Source organism: Gallus gallus, chromosome 6 (assembly GCF_016699485.2).
Source record: "Gallus gallus isolate bGalGal1 chromosome 6, bGalGal1.mat.broiler.GRCg7b, whole genome shotgun sequence".
NCBI lineage: Eukaryota > Metazoa > Chordata > Aves > Galliformes > Phasianidae > Gallus > Gallus gallus.
This window is the reverse complement of record NC_052537.1, coordinates 29135824-29160239: the sequence shown is the minus strand read 5'-3', so window position 1 is coordinate 29160239 and position 24416 is coordinate 29135824. Positions and strand designations below refer to the sequence as shown.

At 34.1% G+C, this 24416-nt stretch overlaps 1 protein-coding gene across 15 annotated transcripts in view; it reads right to left on the bottom strand.

The window, feature by feature from the left end:
- ATRNL1 (attractin like 1) overlaps positions 1-24416 on the bottom strand; it is a 419950-nt gene that overhangs the window by 187385 nt on the left and 208149 nt on the right. For 12 of the 15 annotated variants that reach the window (XR_003075754.3, XR_003075755.3, XR_001467268.4 and 9 more), the window contains one exon: positions 8745-8823. The exons of the other annotated variants lie outside the window; for them this stretch is intronic. Coding sequence is in view for 9 of the 12 variants with exons in the window: in XM_421777.8 (XP_421777.4) it covers positions 8745-8823 (79 nt within the window). In the remaining 3 variants the exon portion in view is untranslated. The remainder of the gene's footprint in view (positions 1-8744; positions 8824-24416) is intronic. 15 annotated transcript variants of the gene reach the window in all.

Below are 24416 nucleotides of genomic sequence, written 5' to 3'. Positions count from 1 at the left end.
CAAGCTACAGCTATTTAGAGATGGTAAGTCTAATTAACTTGGAGTCAAAATGTATGTAGAGCACTGAGCACCAAAGAAAGCTCAACCTACAGGGTTTATTGAGGTTTCATTTTTGTTAATTACATGTGGTTTAATTGATTAGTAAAGCAGTCTAGAGTAATTTACTGATATTTCAATTTAAGTGACTGTAATGTTGCACTCAATCCAACAAATACCAACCAAAAAATCAAACGTATTCTATTTTCCCTGAAATGACTTGTGCATAAATTGAACAGCATGGATGAAAAATAATGATCTGTTCAAATATTCATATTCCCTATAGAACTTTTGCTACCATACAACTGTCCTAAAATAACATTGCATTAATTTTAATTAAATTTTGCATTTCAAAGCATTCTTTCCACACATAGTATGTTTTTGTGTGACTTCTGTCAATACTTGAAAGATGAAAGGAAAGCCAAAGGTTATATGTTAATTATTAATTATCTCTTGAAAATAAGTATAATGAGCTTAGTTTATACTAGGTTACGCTATTTCTCAACTATTGTTTGCAAACAGTTGGAGTAGTAAAAACTACAGCTGCAGGAAGGATATTGTATCATTATATTCTTTCTTCAGAAAGAATAACTATTCTGCATTTTTGTGGACTGCGCTGCATACCCACAGTTTCCTCTAAAGATATCTCTTTTCAGCCTAAGGTTCCAGTGTTTGTAAGAGCAGGTATCTCAATAAATAAGGACATATATGCTGATTTTGTCATCATGTGCCTACTTGTTTTTTCCTTTAACCCAGAGAAAGGAGAGAAGCCAATGAACTGCACGGCCATGATTTGCTCCCAGCAAGGAATGTGTGTATAATATTTGTATAAACAAATATGTACAAAACAAAAACAAACAAACAAAAAACCCAGAATTTCCCCACAGAGTTTGGTATAGCAGCCATACTGACATTCACAACCATGAAGAGATTCTGCTGAGAGAGTAAACCATATAATAGCACAGACACTGAAAAAAATACACTGGTAAAGTTAACAACTAATTTCTGGTTCCCTGATCACTGCATTCCTTTTGCACTGAAATGCATTAAAGCTCGACCTTAGCAGGGAACAATTATATAAGAAAATTTGTAAAAGATGCTTTGAAGGCACTAAAGAAAGAATAATTCTGTATACTATCAGCAGTAATTGTAAGAAAGAAAAGGTCAACGCAGTTACTCTAGAAGGCACATACTATTCATGCTGGGTAGAAAATGCAAACGTTTTGGAAAAAAAGTGAAGCATGATATTAATCCCTCTTTACAACTATTTAATTGTATATATACAGAAATATATCTAAAAACATCTCTGAAAAAAGCCCACTTATTTCATGTACTAACATGGAGAAGTTGGAAGTTTGTGGAAGAGATATGCTTTGTGAAAGAACACTAATAGACAGCATCAGCTGTCTATAAGCCAATAATAAACACATTAGCAATCAGAAGTACTGTTACCATGAATTAACATAACTTTTAGAAAACACAATTTACATTTAACTAGAAATAAACAGAAGTTCAGGTACAAAGGAAGAGCAGAGTGAGAAAGAGAGTAATGCCATATGTCCTAGGCTTGGACTTCCTTCCCCGCTCTTTGAAGGAAAGGCAATCACATTTTCCATTTTTCTTTTTACTACAAACAGAAGAAATACAAATGTAAGGAAGAGTCTTTCCACTTCGGACCAACATTCAACACCTGCTCTTTTGTTTTCCTTAGGAGAAAAAAATGAGTCATCTGTTTTGGTGCTACCCTCTTTAGATCCTTTACGCTGTGGAAATGACTCCAGGTGACTTTTCATCTCAAAAATTCAAAAGAAGCTCTCCTGGCTTCTTCCCAGAGCCCCACTGCAGCCTGCCTTTCTCTCTGTCTACTGCTTTTTACTGACAGGTATTTTGCTGAAAAATCTCCTAATGCTTTTCTGTTGACAACTAGTCCCACATAAACTTCTCTAACCATAGAGCCTAGCAACAACTTCAGCTCTGCAAAGTGGCCAGTTGCCTCAGGCCATCTTCACTTTGCTCAGGCCCTACTTTCTCATAAATAACATTATTTTTTTCTTCCTGTTGGCTTGAAAGCTTAACCTCATCACTGGTAAGATTTAACCAGGTCTGTGAAAGGTAGCAGGAATTAATATAGTACAGTATATGCACACCCACATTATCTCCAGCAGCATTTTATTCTAATCTTTAGTAATCTGAACTCATAACATAGATTCTATTGAACTGAAAACCATAATTATTAATTTTAAAGTGCTGCTATCGTCACTAATAACTATATGCAAACCTCATTCTATATACAAAAATTATACAAAATGAAATTAATTTATTTTGATTACCGCCTCTTAGGACCTTCAGGCTAACTACACTGTGCAAACAAATAAGGAGCTTTGGTTATTATGTATTAAACAGAGCAAACAATTTTCTTCTTCTAGTCGTATCTAGCTATAATTAAAACTCCTATCTAGTTTACATTTCCCTTTTTTTTTTTTTTTTAAGAAGCAGCACACAATTTTCCTTGTAATAAATCTATCATCTGTTATCTTCTCTACTCTCTCAATTTTTGTGAGATAAAGAAACTGATCTGTAGGAAGCTATCACAAATGCCTCATCTCAGCTAAAACTGTTTGCCTTATCTACAAGCACAACAGGATTTCTTTTCTCTTTTACATCTGCCAGTTGAAAAAATGTTTCATGTACTTAATTTAAGAAAATAGGTCCACATGCAACAGAGGGCAGGAACAGATCTTCATAGCCCAGGTATGCATCCTTGAATTGATTATTTGTCTTTGCTTTTGCTCCATGCTTGGTTACCAGAAAAGGTGAAAACAAAATCCAACACTCTACTACCACCACTTTTTCAGTATTAACTTAAGCATAAATAAATAAAATCATCCTACTAAAGTATTTGGTACTATGATACATAAGAAAATGATACATCATTATGAATTCTAAAAAATGACAACTTTTAGAGAAAACAGTAAGTCTAATACAAAGTACTGTTCCTCAGTTCTTCTTTGGACAGGATGATGCGAAGATGAAACTGAAACTTAAGGAAGGGAAGCTCTGCAAAGAAAACCATATCACTACTTTTCACCTTAAAACATATTCATTCCATGCTTCAAGGCTTCTCTGCCTGTGGTGTTTTCAAAGGAATGTGTTCCATTGATACATAACTTTGCTTTATTTATTTATTTTCTATCTTCCCCCTAGATTTGCCCTCAGAATTGGGTAGAACTAAAACGGAAAGGAAGAAAGTGTGCATCCTACATCTGCTGGTCTTTCACTCTCTTGGGAGCTTAACGTACCCCAAGATTAATGCTGATCACAAAAGCTGTCACCAGATACAAAGCGGAGAAGGAGCTAAGTCACGCAGGACTTTTGATATCTGTGTCCCTGGTTGTCCACACTGAACATGTATTGCACCACACTGCACTTATCTTTTGGAAAAAAATATTCTGATTCCCTAAGACTGAACTCAGTTAGTATAGTTCATTTCTTGAAGTCCACATTCTAATTTAACGCTAAAATATCATGCCTTCTCCCCACCCCAGAACGGATCATAGCATCATAGCTTCACAACCATGCAGGGCCCAAATAAAACATGTCAACTCGGCAGTCAGGTAGTGCTGAATTCACTTGAAGACATTAAGTCATAAGCAGAAACTATGCCTGACCACTCAGATTCCTTCCTGGGATGGATGCCTGTGGCAGGAGATATCTACCCTTCAATAACTAAGATGAAAACCTCTTAGCACTGTATAGTTTTTTAGATATCTGTATTAGATCAACATCATTTAATTCACCCCCACAAGAAATTTCATATTTTTCTATAATAAAGAGAATAAACATGAAGAGCAGTACTAACATAGAAATTAATCAGATAATACGCGTTTATTTTTGTGAAATGACAGTATTATTACTATAACATCAGTTTTGCAAAACTGAAGATTAACTCTCAATAAAGGAGATTTGACTCATTGTGTCCTTTATATAGTCAGTCTCCCACAAGAAATCAAAGTGAAAGAATGAACGCTGCAAAACCTGGGTGGGATGAGCTGTTTAGAGATGTGTTTTATAGTCATGAGACAAGATCTAGTGCCAACTAACTAGGCATATCACTTGAAAGGTTCATTCAGAGAGGAACCTAAATTTTAGGTTGGAAAAGAAAGCAAAAATTCAGACTAAAATAAATGCTCTAGTTGTCTTCGGTTGAAATAAGCAGTCATAGCTTTATTGATTTCAGAAGACCATGAGCAATATAACAAGTTGAGATTCTAGTCCTATGAATAGCTCCTTTGACTTCAGAAAGATTACTCACAGTCTATGAGTAAGTACATATAGATGTGTAAGATATTTGCTAAGCAACAGACAAGAAGGTACCAAAAAGGAAAAGTGATCTGAGAGGTTAACTTTGAAATGTAAAGTATATAATCCCATAGACATCCACACGCATGAGAAGAACTAGGCACTGGGATATGTTAATTATACATGACTATTGCTTGTTTTCTTCATATCTACTATTGGTGGCCACTTGCCCACATTAAAACACAAAAATGAAGTAAAGTACTCCTTTTACTCCTTTGCTTCAAGTTCAATACCACATTCTACACGCAGCAATATTCCTAAACTAAACACATTGCATTCCATACGCAACATTAAATACATAAAACACCATTATTGTATTTTCTAAAAGGCATAATTTAAAAATGCAAGTGTCCTTAAAACATAAAGTAAAACTGTGTTAGCTGGAATTCACATATTGTCTACATTCATTAGTACTACTAACATAACCAAACTTTCCTGTTCTTATTGGGTTACCATAGAAATGAGCTTAGAGCTATTACATGAATTGTTACTGTTATTAAGAAGTAGACTCTTTCAGCTTCGTTTGTGTTTTAAGAATCTTTGAATATTCAAAAGAATAAAACTACCTTGATGTTAAAATTAAGGCTAGAAAGGTTATTTTTAAAAAAAAACAAACATAAGCTTATTTAATAAAATGAAGCAATAAGTTGTGTAGAACCCACACACTGTGTAAAGCAAGCATTCTCTCTAATTCCATGTTTTTATACTTGTATATGCTATTCTTTCAGACATGCAAATGGTGCACAGCTGACTGTATAATGAAATGCTATATATAAATATGAAAATTCCAATAAAGGAATGACATTAACCTTTAAAGCTAGGCAAGCACTTTATATATATATATAATACCATGCTTTCAAACATTTTTACACAAATGTGCGATCATGCATTACTTCCTCATTTCTCAAGAGACTTACAGTGCATTACACGAGCAAATAAGATTCTAAGATGCGCTTTTAAATATATAAGCTCTTTCTACTGTGTAATTATGACAATATTTTGAAAATATTTTCATTTAAAAACAAAATTTCATTTTAACTAATTGATTGGCCTAATATATACAAATGCACATATCGGCACAGGACATGTTGGCCTATAAGTGCATTCTGTGCGTGCTAGTGTAGGGGGAGGAATAGGACATCTGTATGTATATCTTCCATTGCATGCCTATGGCTTAACGGCAATAAATCCCCAAAGCATCTGGCTGAGTTCACAGTGTATCTGATCAGCACCTGCTTTACCTTATGAAAGATGAATATTTGCCAAAATACATAAGATAGAAGATGTGTGCTTTATAATCCCATCTGTATGGGTTGTGTTAGTGACATCAACGTAGACTTTTTGCAAGCAAAAGAAAAGTTTGATATGCTGTTAACGAGAAATCATTTTGGATGCTAATTCATCTGTAGTGTGGTGCCTTTCAGTAAAAGCTGTTCGAGGGACAAAACATTTGAGCCACTACAAAACTGGTAGGTAACCTGTCCAGATTTCTGTACAATGACCTATGAATAGACTCATCTTCAACCATTCTCAACATAACACTGTACAAACATTTTAAATATGAAACATACAGAGACATCAAAACACATTCTCTTCAATTTTATCCATTGGTAAATCTGGGTAATATATCTTGTGTGTCTGTGTGAAAAAGGAAAACAGTCAGATTGAAATTTCGTGTGTGGTCTCTTGGGTGAACTCTGGGTATAGAATGCAAGAGGTCTAACAAATCTTTTCTGGGAGAAAATGACAGGTCTCACTTCTTCATCCAGTGAACTAACAAATGAAATTTCACAGAAAGGTACTGGTAGAAATGTTAGTGTGTCTTTGAAGGAAAAAAAGAGGATGAGACATAAAAACCTAGAGTATATATTTTATTTATTTATATTATTATTATTTATATTATTATTTTATATATTTATATTATTATTATTTTATATTATGTATATATATTATTTATTTATATTATATATATATATACATGCAGATAGCATAGACTGTGCTAAAAATGCTTTGCTATTGCAAAGCTTAATATTCTTAGGAACTCCTTTACCTTAATTGACAAGGAAATATATCCTGCCTTCTGCAAATTCGACATGAATTTCCAGGCTGGCTTACAAATGTTTTCCTGCTTTGTAAGTAGGAATTTGAGTTTGGTACCAATAAGAATGTTCCAAATTCCTCCGGTTTGTTCATTAAGAAAGACAGTGCCGTAAAAATAACACTAAGGAAACCATCTGATAAAATTCACTACTATACCTCCCAAGGATCAAACACTCTCAGATGAACAATATTCCAAGTATCCTACTTTTTAAAAACACTACCCCTAATTTTTTTTTTAATGTCACTGATCCATGGGACGGACGGGTAGAGGAAGATGTCAAGTGATGCCAGGCAGGGGGCTGTTCATGTTCTTCTGCTCAATGTTTCATTGATCTTTTTAGACCATGAAATAAAAGAATGATACTTCCCATTTTCTTTCAATGCACAGGGTGAAAAACTTTGATGACAGAGGGTGAGAAAGTATCTATCTGCTCTTTCTTGTTCCTTCAAAAGGCAGGAATGAAGAACAGAAACTCAGCCAGGAGTTAAAGCATAAATTTGGATGTTCTAAAGATAAAGTACATCTTTAGAAGGCATCTATTTAAGCAGGAAAAATATGAGAAGTAGAATTTTGTTATGAATGAAAAATACCAAAACTCAAGTGCATAGCCCACTGGAAAAAATGATTTCAATGAATGAAATGGAAAGACCAATAGGTATGGAGAAGGGAAAGCTCAATTTCAGTATTAACACAGATCAATTAAAGTTTTTTGGAAGACATAGTTATATAGATTTATTTGCATATAGCATATATATCATGTCTTACATGTACATGAATAAATGGAAGAGAATTAGTTCAAGGGAACTACTCAGATTTTGGCAGTGATGTGAGCAGCAGAATCTAAATCTCTGCTCAATAGATAACAAATTAGGAAAGAAACTGGAGATAATATTTCTATATTAACAAGAAAATGAAGACATTCCCATAATACAATGGATCTCACTCTTGGCTCACATTGGACTGATGCCATGCTACATTCAGTTTAGAATCAAAAATGACCCAGTTTAGCCGAACTTTAAAACCAAACATGACAAAGATATGAATTTTCATCTACATCTAGAAATCTAAGAAGACATTAAAAAATTACTTGATACTTTCAACATCTTGATAAAATTTTTACTAACAGAACACATGAACAAGAATTTTCTACCTTTCCTGTGGAAAACAGATTGAGATAAACAATAAACGTTCTTGATGAGTGGCTATTAGCAGCTGTGAACAGGTTTTCAATTTTGGTCATGTCTACTTTATAGTTAATGTCCTAAACTATTGAGTCCATACTGAGGGTAACATCTGAAGAAGTCAACATTCCTGTCTTTCAAGGACTAAAATAGATGGAAAACCCATCACACTAGAACAGGCGGGGCTTTAAATTTGGTACGTAAGAATTTGATAGAATAATAGATATCATTTCTGAATGAGAGACAACTAAGTTTCTGTAGCACTACTTAAGGAGAAAGCAAGGATCAGCACTCAAGCATGGACCTCTGGGAATTTTAATCCAGTTGCAAAATATTTCTTTCTACTTAGCTCTTCTAAAGTAGCTGATTTATATTTATAGTGTATTTATCAGTCAATTTGCATGAGCTATGAGATATAGACATAGAAATAATTATTATGATATTAGGATAATAAAACTTGAAAAACTTTTTTAAAAATTCTATGTAGGTCTGTTCTTTATAGAATGTATAGAGTGTAAAAATACATATCGTGCTATGAAAAGGCTACTGATGTCAGAGGTAGTTTTGCTTAGGATTAAAAAAGACGAATGAAAAGACAACAAACAATACAAAAAAAAAAAGTAAAGTAAAAACACTTTGAAGAGAGAGTTGTCTCCTGTTATATGTTTCTATGACCTTTGATAATGACACAGCAAAGTAACAGTGCCAGATAACTTCCCAGAGAAGTCTGAGATGACACACTATGATCCTCTTTGTTCAGTCAACCCATCAATGTTTTTGAACTGCCATTTTGAGACTATTTGAGAGTACGCTCCATCATAAAGCAAATAAATAAAGCTTTCTGCAGTCTAGCTCTGCAATGTCTGTAATTTGTGGCAGGAGGAAGAAACAATATTTTCTTCATTTTCAGCATGGAAGGTAAAGGCAAAAACAAAGTTTAGAGGAATATTTAAATTGTGTATACAGGGAAAAAAATATACAGGGAAAGTGTGAATGTGATTGTTCATTAAAGCTCTCAATATATTCTGGAAGATAAGATACCACAATAATCTTAAAATTATTAATACCTCTCTCCGTCGAGAAGCCCAACAGGTTTGTTTGATTTTCCAAACGACGGCAGCTACCAGCAGTAAGGATAAGAAACAACTGCAATTACAAAAAAAAAAAAAAAAAAAGTATTTGTAATATAATGGTCTGAAAATGTTTAAATATTAGGATATCAAAGGTAATAAAAATACACTGAAGCATGGAGAAAAGAAAAACAACCCACAAAAAGAGAGGAAAACTGAACTCTTCTAGGATGACAGGAAACTGTCAGTCATCCATGTTTAAAGTCAAAAGAGGACGCACATCTAATAATAAAATTTTATTATTGCCTCCATTAGTTTGGGATAAGTTCCATTATGACAGTCTTGAACAGTCTACATACCCACAATTGGTTCAACAAACATGCACTGCATGTCCACGTTCAGTAGATAGAGAAACAGGGCAAACTATAGTGAAAACTGTTATCAACTTATACTTTTTCCCTGGGTTGTAAACTCTGAGTTATTTCCAGGGATAAAGGAATTATAGTTAGGCAGGGAGTGTGATTGGCTTCAGGAACAACGTTTGCAGGTGTCAAAAGGTCTGTTTAATAAAATCAAGTATTTCTATAGTGAATCACTCAAGGAAACACTACTACTTTGCAGTCTCAAAGACACAACAGAAAGAAAAAAAAATAATCAAAACCACTTAAACTTGGAGTATACCAAAAAGTCTCTAGTACTGCACGAGTACAGTTCAGTGAAATACTGTTCATAAATACAAAATACATTATCCATGCAGGAGCACCAAAATTTCCCTGCATCACGCCGCAGAGCTGAAGTTATGACCTAGCAGATGCATCTCTAGGATGAACAGCTTATGACATTCAGTACTTATTCGTAATATGGAAACTATCAGAAACCAGTTTATGGTAACTATAGTATAATGTCTCTATTAAGGTAATGAAATGAAAACATCCAGTCATTCCTTGGTCTGCAAGCAACACAGAATCAGATGTACAACCGAAAGTTTAACAAAATATGTTCAAAACTCAGTCTCCATAACAGCATCTTCTCTCTGGTGTCAGTGACAGTATCCAAGAGAATGGCATGGAACTGCATCAGGTGAGGGTATTAGGAAAGGTTTCTTCCCCAGAGCACTAGAACAGGCTCCCAAGGGCAGTGGTCATGACATCAAGTCTACCAGAGCTCAAGAAACATTCAGAAAACAGTCTCAGACAAATTATCTATTTTGGGGGGCTTCTGTTTGAAGTCAGGAGCTGGACTCAACGCTCATTATAGGCCCCTTCCAATTTGCAATATTCTATGACTCTATGGACACAAGTTTTCCTTTATGATTAAAGTAATACAAATCAATACAGCTTTCTATCAGCATCTTCTTCACTTAAAATTCTTTCTAGCTTTCTAAATTCTTTTCATCCATTTTTTCTTTGTACATCCTTGAGAAATCCTGCCAGAGTAAGGCTAGGTCTGAAAGAAGAAAGTACCATACGTACAAGTGCTTTGGACGTAGAATGCTCAACTAATGCTCAATTGTGTAATTAACAGCTTGTTTTTGTTTATTTTGTTGTCTGATTTGTTTTTGTTTTACATATGAGATTTAAGTCTGTCTGTTTAGTTCCAAGAGGACCGACAGTTCTTAGCCTGAAAGGAAAAATGGCTAAAAAAAAATGCAAAGTTTGACTTTCCCCTTAATGGCCAATGTCAACCAGCAGCATTCCTTTAAGTAGATTTTTAAGGCTGTTTGTGACTTAGAGATTTTTATGGGAAGGAATATATATTCTGCCTCTCTCACTGTAAGACCATTTTAAATATGATGTTGTGCATTTATTGGTTCTTGGCACAGAGTCCCTAACAAAACAAAGCTCGAGTTTTGATTGTTCAGCATACCTAAGAACCATCCTCCCAAAAGGAAACTACGGAAGAGTCAATCATCTGTAGTAAAAAGATGAGAGAGTGAAAGATCTGGTTCAAGAACCTTAGGGAATTCTGAAGAGAAATCTCTATGCTTTAATGTATCTTGGTGTAAATCATCTTTCTAGGTGGATCTTCACTGATAGGAACCAAAGCAGTAAGAACATTTTAATTGATGCACCATTTTATTAACACAGTATTTCTTACCAAAAGGCTTTCACTTAATAAATTTTAATGACCAAGTGTCTGAGAAACACATCCTATGTTATGACAGAATTGGATTCCTATTTTGTATAACACATCACTTCAGTTGGTGCACTGCTCTCACTTTTTAAAATTTATCTTTGGCTGCTTCCTTTAGCCAGTCTTTTTTGAAAGTAAGCACAAGTTGACCATGAATTTGTACAGGCTGCCCAGGGATAATCAGAACAAAGACATCTCACTGACCGCCAGAATAATCCACTTTTGCAACAAAAATTTTTAAGCTTACACCAACAGCTGCTTATAAATAACCTTTCCTACTATATACTGTACAATCTAGCTAGTAACTGCAACAGGATTAGGAGCAATGTAACATCAAAGTACTGATATGTTGCTATAAAATTAGCATGCTGTACATGCAGTAAGGGTAAGCCATCTCAATCTTTTCTATAACACAGAAATAAATAAGGGAAACAGCAGCAGCTGTTTAGAATGATGAACTCAAAGATTGGAGAAATTGAAAAGGATGGTGAACTGGACACAAGAAACTAAGAAAGCCTTGCACTGTGCGACTGCTCCATTATCCCCAGGAACTAGATCTCTTCCCCAAGAATTTATTTCTTTTTTTTTAATTAATTTCTTGAATGCTTCTCTTAATTTAGAGGGAAAAAAAAAATAAAACACTCAAGAGTTCCTGTCTTAAAAGTTCAGTCAAATTCCTGCTTCAATCTGTACAACAAGAAAGTTGGGTCACACAACTAACTTTTCTGTCATCAGCCAAAACATCTTTAACTTTATGTGCAAAATCAGAAGCAAGCATTTCAAAGACAGAAGTATATAAATTATTTGAAAATTACAGTGGTGATAGCGTCTGATGTTTACTTAACCTCATCTGCAATCTTTTCCTGTTTTCAGGTTCTTTTTTTCCTGCTATACATCAGAAAGAAGAATCAAAATTCTAGTTAATGAAGAGAAGAAAGATACGGAAAATAGGTTTTCTCAAACTAACCTGGTATCAGGTTGTGTGCAGATAAGTCTTTTTTTATTTAAAGCAATAAAATTAAAACACAAAAAAATTAAACCTGACTGCAAAGCATCTTGCAATATTGAGTGACTTGGCAACACAATAAGAGAATGAAATTCAGTGCCAATGAACTGAAGGGGAAAAAAAATAAATAAATCTAGCTAAAGGTACATGACAGATTTTAAATTAGCAATTACCACTCAAGAAAATGGCCTCAAAATCATTGCAGATAGTTATTTGAACATATCAGCAAATGCTTAGTGACAGTCAAAACAGCAAATAGGATGTTAGGTGAGATTAGAAAAGGAAAAAAAGGAATAAAGAACAGGACAGAAAACAGTGTGATGTCAGTGCATAAATCCATGGCATGCCTGTATCTTAAAGACCACCAAAAGCAATATCAGTTCATCTCAAAACTACTAAGTGGAATTAAGCATGTATGAAAGAATACAGTCAATTTGAATATAGTGTGTTAATAGAAATGTGCTTTTCTCACAGTTAGCACAATACTGTGGCAAAACTGACATCAGTGTAACACAAAATAACTGAATTAAAAATTGACCAGCTGACATCTCAAATGTTGTCACAATGTGGTCAATATCACAAAATGACGTTTCTAAAAGGATTTGCAAGGTTCAGAGTATCAGATCCATTCAGTTTTGATGAGAGAGATACCTACAGCACTGAGATGTCTATGCATGACAAAGACTGATAAGAAAATTTAATAGTATTGAGGACAAGAAAAACACAATGTGCCAGTACCAATTGGTCAACTGCACCTTTTTCATCAAGATGTACAATCACTGCTAACATGTATTTGTGAAGACAAGGGATTCTGGGCCCTGTTTAGGAGTAAAGAAAATGCATTCTCTGTGGACTGAAGCAATTTCCAACATAATTCACAGATCAGTGTGAATGAGTTGCTTAGATGCTAATACAAAAAAGAAGTAAAACAACCTTAGATAACCACGTGAACAGTAATAAGCAGAACTTTGGACATGAATGTATACAGAATGATGAGACTTATTGAAATTCTGCCTACAAAAATTCCATAGTTCACATTCTTTTAAAAGAGTCTGACAACATGGAAAGAATACATAGAATAACCAAGAAATATTCAAAGGTTGAGAAAATCTTTTAGCATTAATAAGCTCAATCATTTCAATTTTTAAAAAGACTTAGGGGTGACTAGCCTACAGAGTGCATAAGTTTCCATGGGGAGTAAATACTAAGGGTCTCATTCATCTAGCACAGAAATACATAGTAAGAAACACTAGCTGGAAGCAGAACAATTTGAATTAGACTCTGGCACTATTACGAGTTATTTTCCATATCATAATTGTTACAATGAAAATAATAAATAGATAAATGCCTCTGCAATGCAGATTGGTTATAAACTATTGTCCTAGAGTACAGATGGAGTGAACAACTACTTGCACTGATGAATGTAAATCTATCCAAGAAGACAGTTATCACGTGAATACACACTCAAAGCTGCAGCAACCCAAGCGTTACCAGGATTCTGTTGTCTCTAAAACTGAGGAATGAACAACCATAAAGTAGTGACATAGCTTGAAACAACATGGAACCAAATAAGGAAACACTAAAAAATGCATGCTTGGAAACAACTGGTTCATCACTGTGGCTTGCGTTACAGACTGGTCAGAAGTTATCATCATCGCATTAGGTAGGAGACAGTAAACAATTAAAGAATGGGTAAATTGAAAAGGATGCACTGAATATAAGTATTTTATATCTGACACAGTAGAGAAAAGTGGCCAAAGAAGGTCCGCAATAGAACAAAGCGGTCTAGCAGCAGGGTCTAAGCTAAACAGATGATCTTCCTGCAAAGGGAGATTCATTTATTTGAACACAAAAAGGGAAAATAGCATGGAATAATTACCATCTGCACAACCATTTTAGCAATGTACAGAGTAAAAATTTAAACTTACAGACATCACTTTTAGGTGTGTTTAGTTCATTCCAGAGCCTGAGGAGTGAGATGGTAGTGTTTTCTGTGAGTGAGAAATACTTTTCTCAGGGAGTAAAAATAACAATAAGATTAGTCACTAGCACAGACAGTAAAGGGTATTAGGAGATGTGTTGCTGCTTGGAATCTGCAAATTAAAATTAAACCTGTAGATCACCTTTTAACAAATTCAAATTACTGGCACAAATAGAGGGGGAGATCATTTATTCACTTTTGCAGTGATGTAAAAAGAATTATCTCATGAATTGAGTATATATATTTTAAGATCCAATATTGTAAGTGGAAGATAAACAGAACAAAACAAAATGCTCCATCCTTCGCTATTTCTTTTCTCATTCTCCTTTTGTCTAACACGCAAAAGAAAATGAAAATGTCCAAATATATGAAAACATATGTAAGAATAATTATTGTTGCTATGATTTTAAGCCACCAATTCGCATAGCGGTTGAGTATAGCCCCCCCCCCCCCCCCCCCCCCCCCAGAAAAAAAGAAACTTTACCTTAAACCTAATATAATTTTAATTGTATTAAAATTAAAACTTGGCTGGATCCTACTTTGTGCAGCACAGTGGTTTAGTATGGATTAGGAGCAGGCTGAATGAACCTCCTCATTGTCACCAATGTTGGCCTTTAGAGTGTAACAGCAAGCTATCTTGGAGCTCAAGATGTAATGAAATGGAAGATGTCAAGTTCACAGAGCTAAACTAGAGCTAGCAAAAAATAAGGTGTGTCCAGTATGGATGTCAGGTCCTTAATGCCAATCGTTTTACTCAACAGATGATGTGTTTGTCCACACTGCTTATTAATGGAGATATAAGCGCCTAACAATTCCATTTATAAAGTTATTTAGGTGTGTGGTAGTCTCACTGAGTGCCATATGTGTACAGTTACACTTATTTTAACAACTCCTAAGTTTTTCTTTCAAAAAAAAAAACAGATGGGTCATCAAGGCACCTATTGCTATGTTGCCTGGACTTTGATGAGCTGAGACAACAGTTAAATATCCCTATAGATCCACAAAACTCATGCCCCTTTTTGCTAAAAAAAAAAAAAAAGTACATTTCACACTGCAACATTAATCTTAGCAGTTGTCCTACATGATATTAAAGCTTTTCATACATACCAACTATGGTAGTTTTAAATATGAATGAAAAATAGTAGTATTCTTTAAAAATAATAATCTAATAACAAAAAGCTTTTTCAAGTAGATTAATGCAAAGAAAAAGTCTTCTGAGTGTTTTAAAATTAATATTGCACAAGTTTCCTAAGAGATCACATATGCTGCATTTCTGAAGTATTATTTACTATCTTTTTATTGGCAAATAGAGCCCATTTTAATTGATGTTATGAAGCAATCACTGTACTAAAATAAACATAATTGAACAATTATTTTTCTAAAACCATGAATTTGAATAGTAATTATTGTCACAGCAATTGATTTCTCTCATTGTACTTGACAAGAACATTGTGTTTATGATTATGATGTGCTAGGTTCAGCCATCCTTTCTTGTGTTAACTAATATACACATGACAAGCACTCCAAAGATTCAATAGGATTGTCTGAAGCAAGAAGTACTGTAAACATAATATTAAGAGTCTGATATGTATGAGAGCAGTATAAATTTTCTCAACAATTAAATTGCTCTGAATCACAGAGTTTTACAAACACTGTTAGAAGTAGCAATATTTCAATGATTAGCAATTCTAAATTTTTCTGGGAGTGAAGAGTCACAGTTCCAAATCAAAACGTTCGTGAAGACTGAGAAGGAAAGGAGCCTTAACTGTTGATGCAGTAGAATATGTAACCTTCAGCCAACTGCAGTGCACAGTGTGCAGGCTTATGGAAAGAAATACTGACCCCACAGAGCCAAGACTTAACAGAACTCCTTTCCTGGTCTAAGAACTCTGACTGCAACAGGTAATGAAATATACTGCCTCCCAAGACACCATTACTATTGGGGTGGATTTAAGAGATTTCTCCTCTCACTTTTGCTGGTTGTGAGAGGTACTCATGAAAAGTACCAGCAGATCCATGCACCTGCTGTGTCCCACAGCCATTTCCAGCAACTGATCAGCTAATAGCTGCATGATCATTCCCTCTTCAGCTATACACATTTTATTGCTGTGCATACAGTAATATGGCAGGAATGTTTCCTCTTCTGTCAGCCTGGATCTATATCCCATTTCAAATCAGATTTTTCCTGCTCCTGCTGTTTTAATACAGCAACAGTTCCAGAACTCCAACTTCCCCCTTGCACTTACTCCACTAAACAGAACAATCTGAGGAAAATTTAATTCAACTGTGACATCTCTAATCCCAAAGCTGTGCAAAAGATTTAAGCCCTTAGTTTTTGCTTTCTGAACTGGGAAGTGAAAGAAACATCTGGATATGAAGCAAAAGATATAATATCGTACGTAAAACTTCAAGTATCACCAAATGTCATTTAAATGCAAATTTGTATTTATTTATTTGTCTCTCGGTGGAATTCACGCAAGTTAAGCAACACCTTTCAAGTTCATTTAAAGCTAATTACATGGATAATTCTTCTTATCCAAATGACAGTGCTTAAAATGCTATTTTTGGTTGCAATCCTGAAAACCCATACATTTCCATAAATAATTCTTAACCTGAAGCATCTCATGAAAGTCACATTAAGTTGCCTCTACAATTCATATCTCACACAACCACAACTACCAACCTTATAAAAACAGAGTAATAGTTAAAAAGAAACACATATGGCCTTCTTTTAAGCTGGTCATCCCAGGCAGAACATTACCTTTAGTAAAGATGCACATTAAAGGAGACCCACATGATATTTGTTTTACTGTGTCGTGGTTGATTACCAGCAACAGCATCTGCACAGTGATACAGTTCATAAAATTACTGACCAATGTTTTAAATGAAGGTTTACAAACTTTACAAGGGTACAGTAGAGATACCTTAGTTCACGGTTTAAAAAAGGCTTATGCATACTAAGAGTCAGCTGTAAGCACTGCTCCTTAACATACACTAAACTACTTAATTGAAAAAATTAGCAATTGAAAAATCTGTATACTCTTTCTGCAAAGCAACTACCAAGAGCATCTCCTTAGGACCAATGCATGCTGTTGTACCATAAAACCTTTGAAGTACTTGATAGGAGTTTAAAGAAATCCATGAAAGAAATGAGCCTTAAAGAAGCCTGAAGAGCAGCATATAGTAAAAGCTTACTATAAGAGGCACCTAGAGAAGTGCATTTAAACAGAATGCTGAAAATGTAACCAAAATTAATTTACTAAGGAAGAACAAAATTAAGTAAAACAATAAACTAAAACTTTAATATTGTTATTAATAAAGCCTTGCACTTTAACTACAGAATACGTAACTGACAATACAGAGCTTGAAATACTTATGGCATCTACTGCTTTTTGGATAACTTATACTTTAAAGTAAACGGCATCAATGAAACATTACTATAATACATATTACTTAATTAGTATGGACAGCTACCACATCCTTCTATAAATTGGTTCTTAATACATATCAAGTGTAAAAAAACAGTCCTTCTTCCCAGGCATGAGCACAACCCAACAAAGCAGAGGATTATTGAAATTTGCATTGCAGCAGAATGTAAAGTTTCTTACTGACGGTAAGTAAGTAAAAGAAGTGCATCTCTGGAGGGTATTTTTATTTATAGTAAAATTAAGTATTTGGGATTTTTTTTTCAATTTATTTATTTAAATAATTATTAAATAGATAGTCAAGTATAAGGTATAAGTACACACATACATACTTCATAATGGCTGCTCCAAAAGTAGTGCTTCCTATTTTAGTATGTTGGCCCACAATGTCAGAGGTGGTGGTGGTGGTATGGTAGTAAAAGTTGAACCTTCCACCAATAGCCCATTACATTTTGTTACTGTGTGACAGACAGCAGCAGAGGAACAGTCTAACAAAATAAATTATGACATGGAAGCGTGGATGAAGCAAAAGTGTGTCAAAATTTGCTTAAAGCAGAAAAAATGGCACCCACTGACATTTATCTGAATGTCATACTTCCTGAATACCTGTGGAGAGCAATCAGTGGATATGAGCATGGTAAAGGGTGGGGGATGCATTTCAGCAGTGGTGATGGTGATGTGAAAGACAAACCACATTCTAGATGGGCATGCGGATGTTTACGAGTGAGGCATGCAGGCTCTTGTTCATTTCTGGTGAAAACATACAACTAACGGTTGGTGACTATGTCGAAAAACAAGTTTTGTAGCTGAGAATTTGCTTTATCAAATAGTGTTACTGTACTCTTTGGATCTGTGGTAGTTTCTAAGTAGATAAATAGGAGGCATTACTTTTGGAGCAATCTACATTTATATCATATTTTTTTCTATATGCATAAATGATTTTTAAATCTATACACACACACAAAAAAGCTGTCTTTTCATATTAAACATACCAGGAGCCATACCAGAAGCTACTGTAATAAAGTATGAATGGATGCTCAATTATGTGAACAGCCTTTATTTACAACTAAAAAGGGAAAATGGGTATAATGTACATCAGGATACTATTTGGAAGACTAACATCCACATTTCATTCTGCCAATACAATATCAAACAGAAGTGAACAATTTAAAAGGACTGCAATATATTATGCAATAAAGTTTTAGATGTGAAGTTCAACTCTCAGCAGTTCCTCCTTTCACTTCTTTGAAGCAGCAAATAAAGAAGATTTATAATTAAAGAGGTTTAATCTAACATGAACTGAAATTAATCTCCACAGAATAAATAGAACATCACATCCATAAAGTGTGATTATGTTTCTTTTACTCATGGAAAAGTCTTCCATATTTCATATAATTTTATGAGCTTGCCTTTCATGGGTAAAATATTCTATATTTCTTCTAAGAAGTGCTGTTATTTTAGACTACTACTAGCTTTCTGCACGTTAAAACACACACACAAACATAAAAAGATCAAAAATGGGAAAAAATAAAAAAATCTCTTTCCATTAAACTTCCAGACATTATTAAATTCTGTATTTTATATTTTCTGTAGTAACTTTCACAAAGAATAAGAAATGAAATATATTGTTTCTACTTAAAAATAGATGAGTCTTCACTTCAGCTTTTGATTTTGCTCATTTATAATAATTATCTATGATCTACGTTTTTAAGTTAAGGAAAGAAATTCCACCTCATTCTAATTATGGCCTATTAGTGAATTTGGGGAAGAAGTTCTGCAAACTAAACCCACATTTCAGCAGCCTTAAGGATCAAAAGACATTGTTTCAACACAATCTTCCCTTCATTCTTTTCTTCCGCTATGCTGTTTCTCCTCTCTGGCTGTTATTCTTTGATATTAAATCATAGAAGTATACATTTACAGAGCCACCAAGTCATGGCTGTTTAATGGCAGCATTGTTTAGCATACTAGAATCAAATATAATTAAGATGTTTAATAGTTTGCTGAATAACTTTTCCCTTCATTATATGCTATTTCTAATTCCTTTTCCAAAGAAGCAAATATATTTGAACCTGTAAGTGTAAAGAAATCACAACTCTCACTATTAAAATCCCCATTATAATGAAGTTTTTCTGAATACATTACAAGGATTCTCTGATTTCTAGACCAAAGAACTATCATTATTGTTCTCTAGTTGTAAAATCTTAAGAACTCAAAACCCTAGTGTCCTTGGATCTGATATGGAGAAGTTCAGCTGAAATGATTCAAGATGCGTAAGCGAAGGAAAATAACTTTGAAACTGCAGAGTACTTTCCTAAAATACCATTAAAAAAAAAAAATCAGCCTGAAAAAACATATGGGAAGACAATTATTATAAAGAACATAATTAAGCGACATATACAGACCGAATTCCAGTTTTAAAATATAAACAAATGATATAGCTGCTTCTTAATGCAATTCTAATGTTCTTCCAATGGTTTTGTTTGGAGTTCACAGCATAACTGGAGCTTGTGGAGTCCACAGCATAACTGCCATAATCTTGCATCTTTTTAACACACAGCCCAACTCCCAAATACACACTCACAAACTTATTTTTATAGTAAAATCTTCCACACCAAATGCTTCATTTGTTATGTGGAAATTTCACTGGGGTATTTTTATTAATATTCCCTTTAAGAAGCCTGTTGCATAAATGCCTTTTGAATTCAGATTTCTCCTTTCAAAAATAATAATTAGATTTAATATTTTAAGAATTATGTAAATTACATCATTACATGCAGTCTAGTGCTATCTTTCCCCTCTGTGTTTTACTAGCACTGAATGCAAGGATCCTCAGTACTCCTCCACTGCCATAAGCAGATTGCCCATTTCTTCAGTGTCACTCAATTAACAGCATGTCATACTGACTGTATTTGCAAAGATAGACTAGCAGAGTGCTTCAGAAGTGGACAATGACATTATTGCTTAAAGAAAAACTCTACTTTTTATTTTCTATTTTCTTTAATTATTTAGAATCTTAGAATTTCCCAAGGGACCCATAAGGATCATTGAGTCTCACTCCTCATTTGACCACTTAGTTGACCAAGGGAAGCCAGTTGATGTAATCTTTCTGGATTTTAAGCAAGCCTTCAATAATGTTTCTCCCAGACTACAACTAGACAAACACATAAGGCAATGGGTGAACACTTGGCTGAGTCGTTAAAACAAAATACATACTTCCTGCAGGTGTCTTGGGATGTATCTTTTAGGTGTCATCTTTAGAGACCTCTGATGTGAACACTACTATGTAAGTGGCAGCTTTGCTTCCATGTACATTTTATAATAGCAAAAATGTTTTTTTGGACTGCTAGACTTCAGCGCCATACACACTGAACTATTTAGGATTAACATTTTCTTTTTCTTTTTTTTTTTTTAGGAAAAAAACAAATAAATCTTTCAATTCCTGTTACCACCACCCAAAGCTTATTTGGATGATAATATGGTTTTGCAACTAAATTCATGATCATACAGCAAGGGAATAAAAATGAATATATCATATGAGATATGGAACTTTATATATGAAACATCCTATCTAATAACTTTGTACATCTATGTCTATCTGTTCCATCCTAGACAATACTTTTATACCCTTCATCAAAGTCAACTGTGATCAGCACTTAATATTTAATTCAGTCACAGGAGAAAATGCAACCCACAAAAGCTAGAATTTCATATCTATTCTTGATTCCTTCTGCAGCTAATCAATTACAGAACATATTTCTAGATCCTATGAACTGAGCAGAACTTGGGATTCAGCACTTTACCAGGTACAGAAAACAGCAAACCTGCATTATCCTTGACATATACATCAGGTCAGAAAAGGGATATTTTACATGCACATAGATGAAGGAAGACAAACCTCAAATCTGCTATATATCAAGAAAGTGCATAGGCCACCTCCAGATTTAAAGCTGAGCAAATATTTTGTACTTTGAGGAACACAATATGCCAAAATAAAAATACTGCAAGCTCTAGCATACACACATGCACTTCCAACTGACTGAAAAGTATGATGAACAAAGAAAGAAAAATAAGAACAAAATAATGGAAAACAGTTCTATTCACTGGGGAATGAAATCACTCATCTGTTATTTTGTCGAGCAACCAGTCCAGTGGTACTGGGGAATCTCCTTTGCCTGCAGGCTAATAACAAGAGGCTGCTTTCTCAGGAAATATGAATTCATCAGATAACTCTACAGTGATAACAAAGCTTCCCGGTGATGCATAGAACAGAAAATAGAGCTACATTCCACAGTTCAAAATCAAACATTTTCAACATGAACTCAAATTGGCCACTGCAGTACAGACACGTTTGTCCCAGTGGAAGTAAGACACTGTTTTTAAGTAAGGTAAAAACTGTTCATTGCATCACTAAGTAAAAATCAATTTTATTCTATCCCCAAATGTAAAATCCATTTTTGCTAGCATAACTTGATTTTCATGTTACCAGAAGATATTCTAATTCTGATTTAGAAGACTTCTGCATTTTCTGAGTGGTGGATGCGAACATGGTGGACGCGAACTGATCCTTACAGACTGCAGATTGTTTTCATGGCAACCTCATGAAACTAAGCATGCTGTATCCAGAATTAATTTATCATCCTTACTTTTAATTAAAACAAAACCACAACTCACTACAGCATGCTAGTAAATAAGGAACCCACCTGTTGAAAATTATAACCAAGAATGGCCCATTCGGGTATTGAAGATCTCAGGAGACCTTACTAATCAGTTTTAGTGAATCCATCCAGTCCAGTTGAATGAAACTTAACTGAAAGAACTGCTTTGGGTTGTTGTTTACAACAGTCATACAGAAGGGCATGATATATCTGGCTCTTCAGTTACAGCTGTATCTCTACAAGACTTTATCATATCCTAAATGCCCACGCCTTCCTCCTGCAGTAAATCATAGGCATATTTTGAACACTGCTTTCCCTCATTTCTAACGTGCACAGAAAGATTTGTAAACAGCATACATCTGATCTCAAGTGGCCATGGCTTTCATAGGATATCTAATAAACATGCAAGAAAATCTTGGTTCCATATTTCTTAATAACACTCCATTGATTACAAAACCTAAATTCGCTAATCCATAATAGTAAGGAGGCACAATCTGAATACAACTAAAATGTGGGTATCAGCTGACAGCTCCATCCCAAGAGATGAACCAGAGACAAAGGAAGGAACCATTCCGAGAGCATAAAGAAGATGCATGCTCAGAGAAAACGCTGATTAATTAAATTAGTGGTTGATATTTTGTATTTGAAATATGTCATATGAAAATAGTGATGACTGCAGCAGATGAATATCATTGCCTATCACAACAATATGAATAACTAAACTTGATCTGCATCAACTTCTTGCTTGCAGGAATATGAGAAAAAGAAATGATTTTTTTTATTATTTATTTTTTTTTTTTACAACACTTCTGCTTCAGATCCTTGATACAAAAAAGTTTCCAAGAAATAGATGAGCACTGTTTTAAATTTTTAATTATAATCATATTCAGAGTGGCTTTAGAGCTCAGGAATTTTTTGGCTTGCAATTCTAAATTAACTAATATATATATATATATATAAAAAATTAAAGTTAACAAATATGAGTCATTATAAATTTCATATGCATAAAGAAATTAAAGACAAAACAACCTTTTCAAAGTTAAAGACACTCTGAAGATCTAAAGATTTAAAATCTAAAGACTTAAAGATTTGCAAACATTGAAAACCCCATCATAATTTATAATTTATTTGAAAATGACAGATTTTAGGTTACTGAATGTTTATTGTTCAAGGTAATATTGGAATGGACTTTCTACAACAATTTTCCATACAAATGGACTTTCTGAATTTCTTCAGTATAAGAAGGGAGATCATTCACACACACTGCCTGTGAAATTTTCTAATGAGATTTTTACTGCTTCAAAGCAGGTGGAAAAAAACCTCACTTCTCAATTGGTGTAACAGCTAAAATTCTTCAAGGCATAAGCTAAAAAGCATTGACTAAAGCAACACAGATGCTACAGTCTCTATAGGCCTATTAGGAATGTGCTGCTCTTAGATATCTGATTGCAGTTCTGCTTTTAGAGAAGAGGTCACTAAGCCAGTAGGTACAATGATACATCGCAGTATAAAAAGAAAAATTAAATTGATCTCCTTTTCCACTTCTACTTTAAAATAAATTCCTTATAGAATAATACTTTTTAAATTGTTGATACATTGAAAATTCTAAAAATTCTATTTATTTTGATGTTTCTCACTGGAGGAATAAAATGCATATACCTATTTCATCTTCTTTTACTCTGGAACATTCACCCTATAAAGGAAGCTATTCTTATGAATGATTGTTAAACAGAACATCATTATCACAGAAACCTACTTCCTGGTTTAGCTAGGCAGCCAATGTGAATAGGGTTGTGTGCTCAGAAATACAAAATAATAATAATAGATGGAAGAACGTCCTTTCTAAATGTTTATTTAGTGAGGATGGTTATAAAGCTTTTTTTTTTTTTTTTTTAATCAAGCACATTAGAACTGCATTTACACACAATCATTTGCTGTTTCAATAGTCCTGCTCAGTGTGTTGTAGGTATTAATATTACCAACACAATTTGTCAATATTTTAACACACTGTACTTAACTATCCAGTTAAAATATACATATATATGCATATACATATATTATTATAATACATATAGTATTGCTAGGCTGCAAACCCTTGAAGCAAAGTTTTAATACAAAGGCTCGACCACTGTAAACCACTTTGGATAGTTCATGTTATAGCTTCCCTTTGTATAACTCTATCCTATAGTGTGAAAACAAACAAGCAAACAAATAACAACAAAAAACTAATTGTTAATTGCTAGTCCTTGCTAAATGTTTCTATCATAAATATTCTGCAGTTAGTTAAGACTAGTGCTCCTGGGGAAAGAACATACAGTTTAAAATCTACTGGAAAATGTAGTGGTGTTTACAATGGAAATCTTTCATTCTAACTGCAGAAGAAAACAAACTACAGACAAACAAAAAACATCCAAATAAACACGCACGAAGTACAGGAAAGAGCCAATTAGCCAAACTGCACGCCCA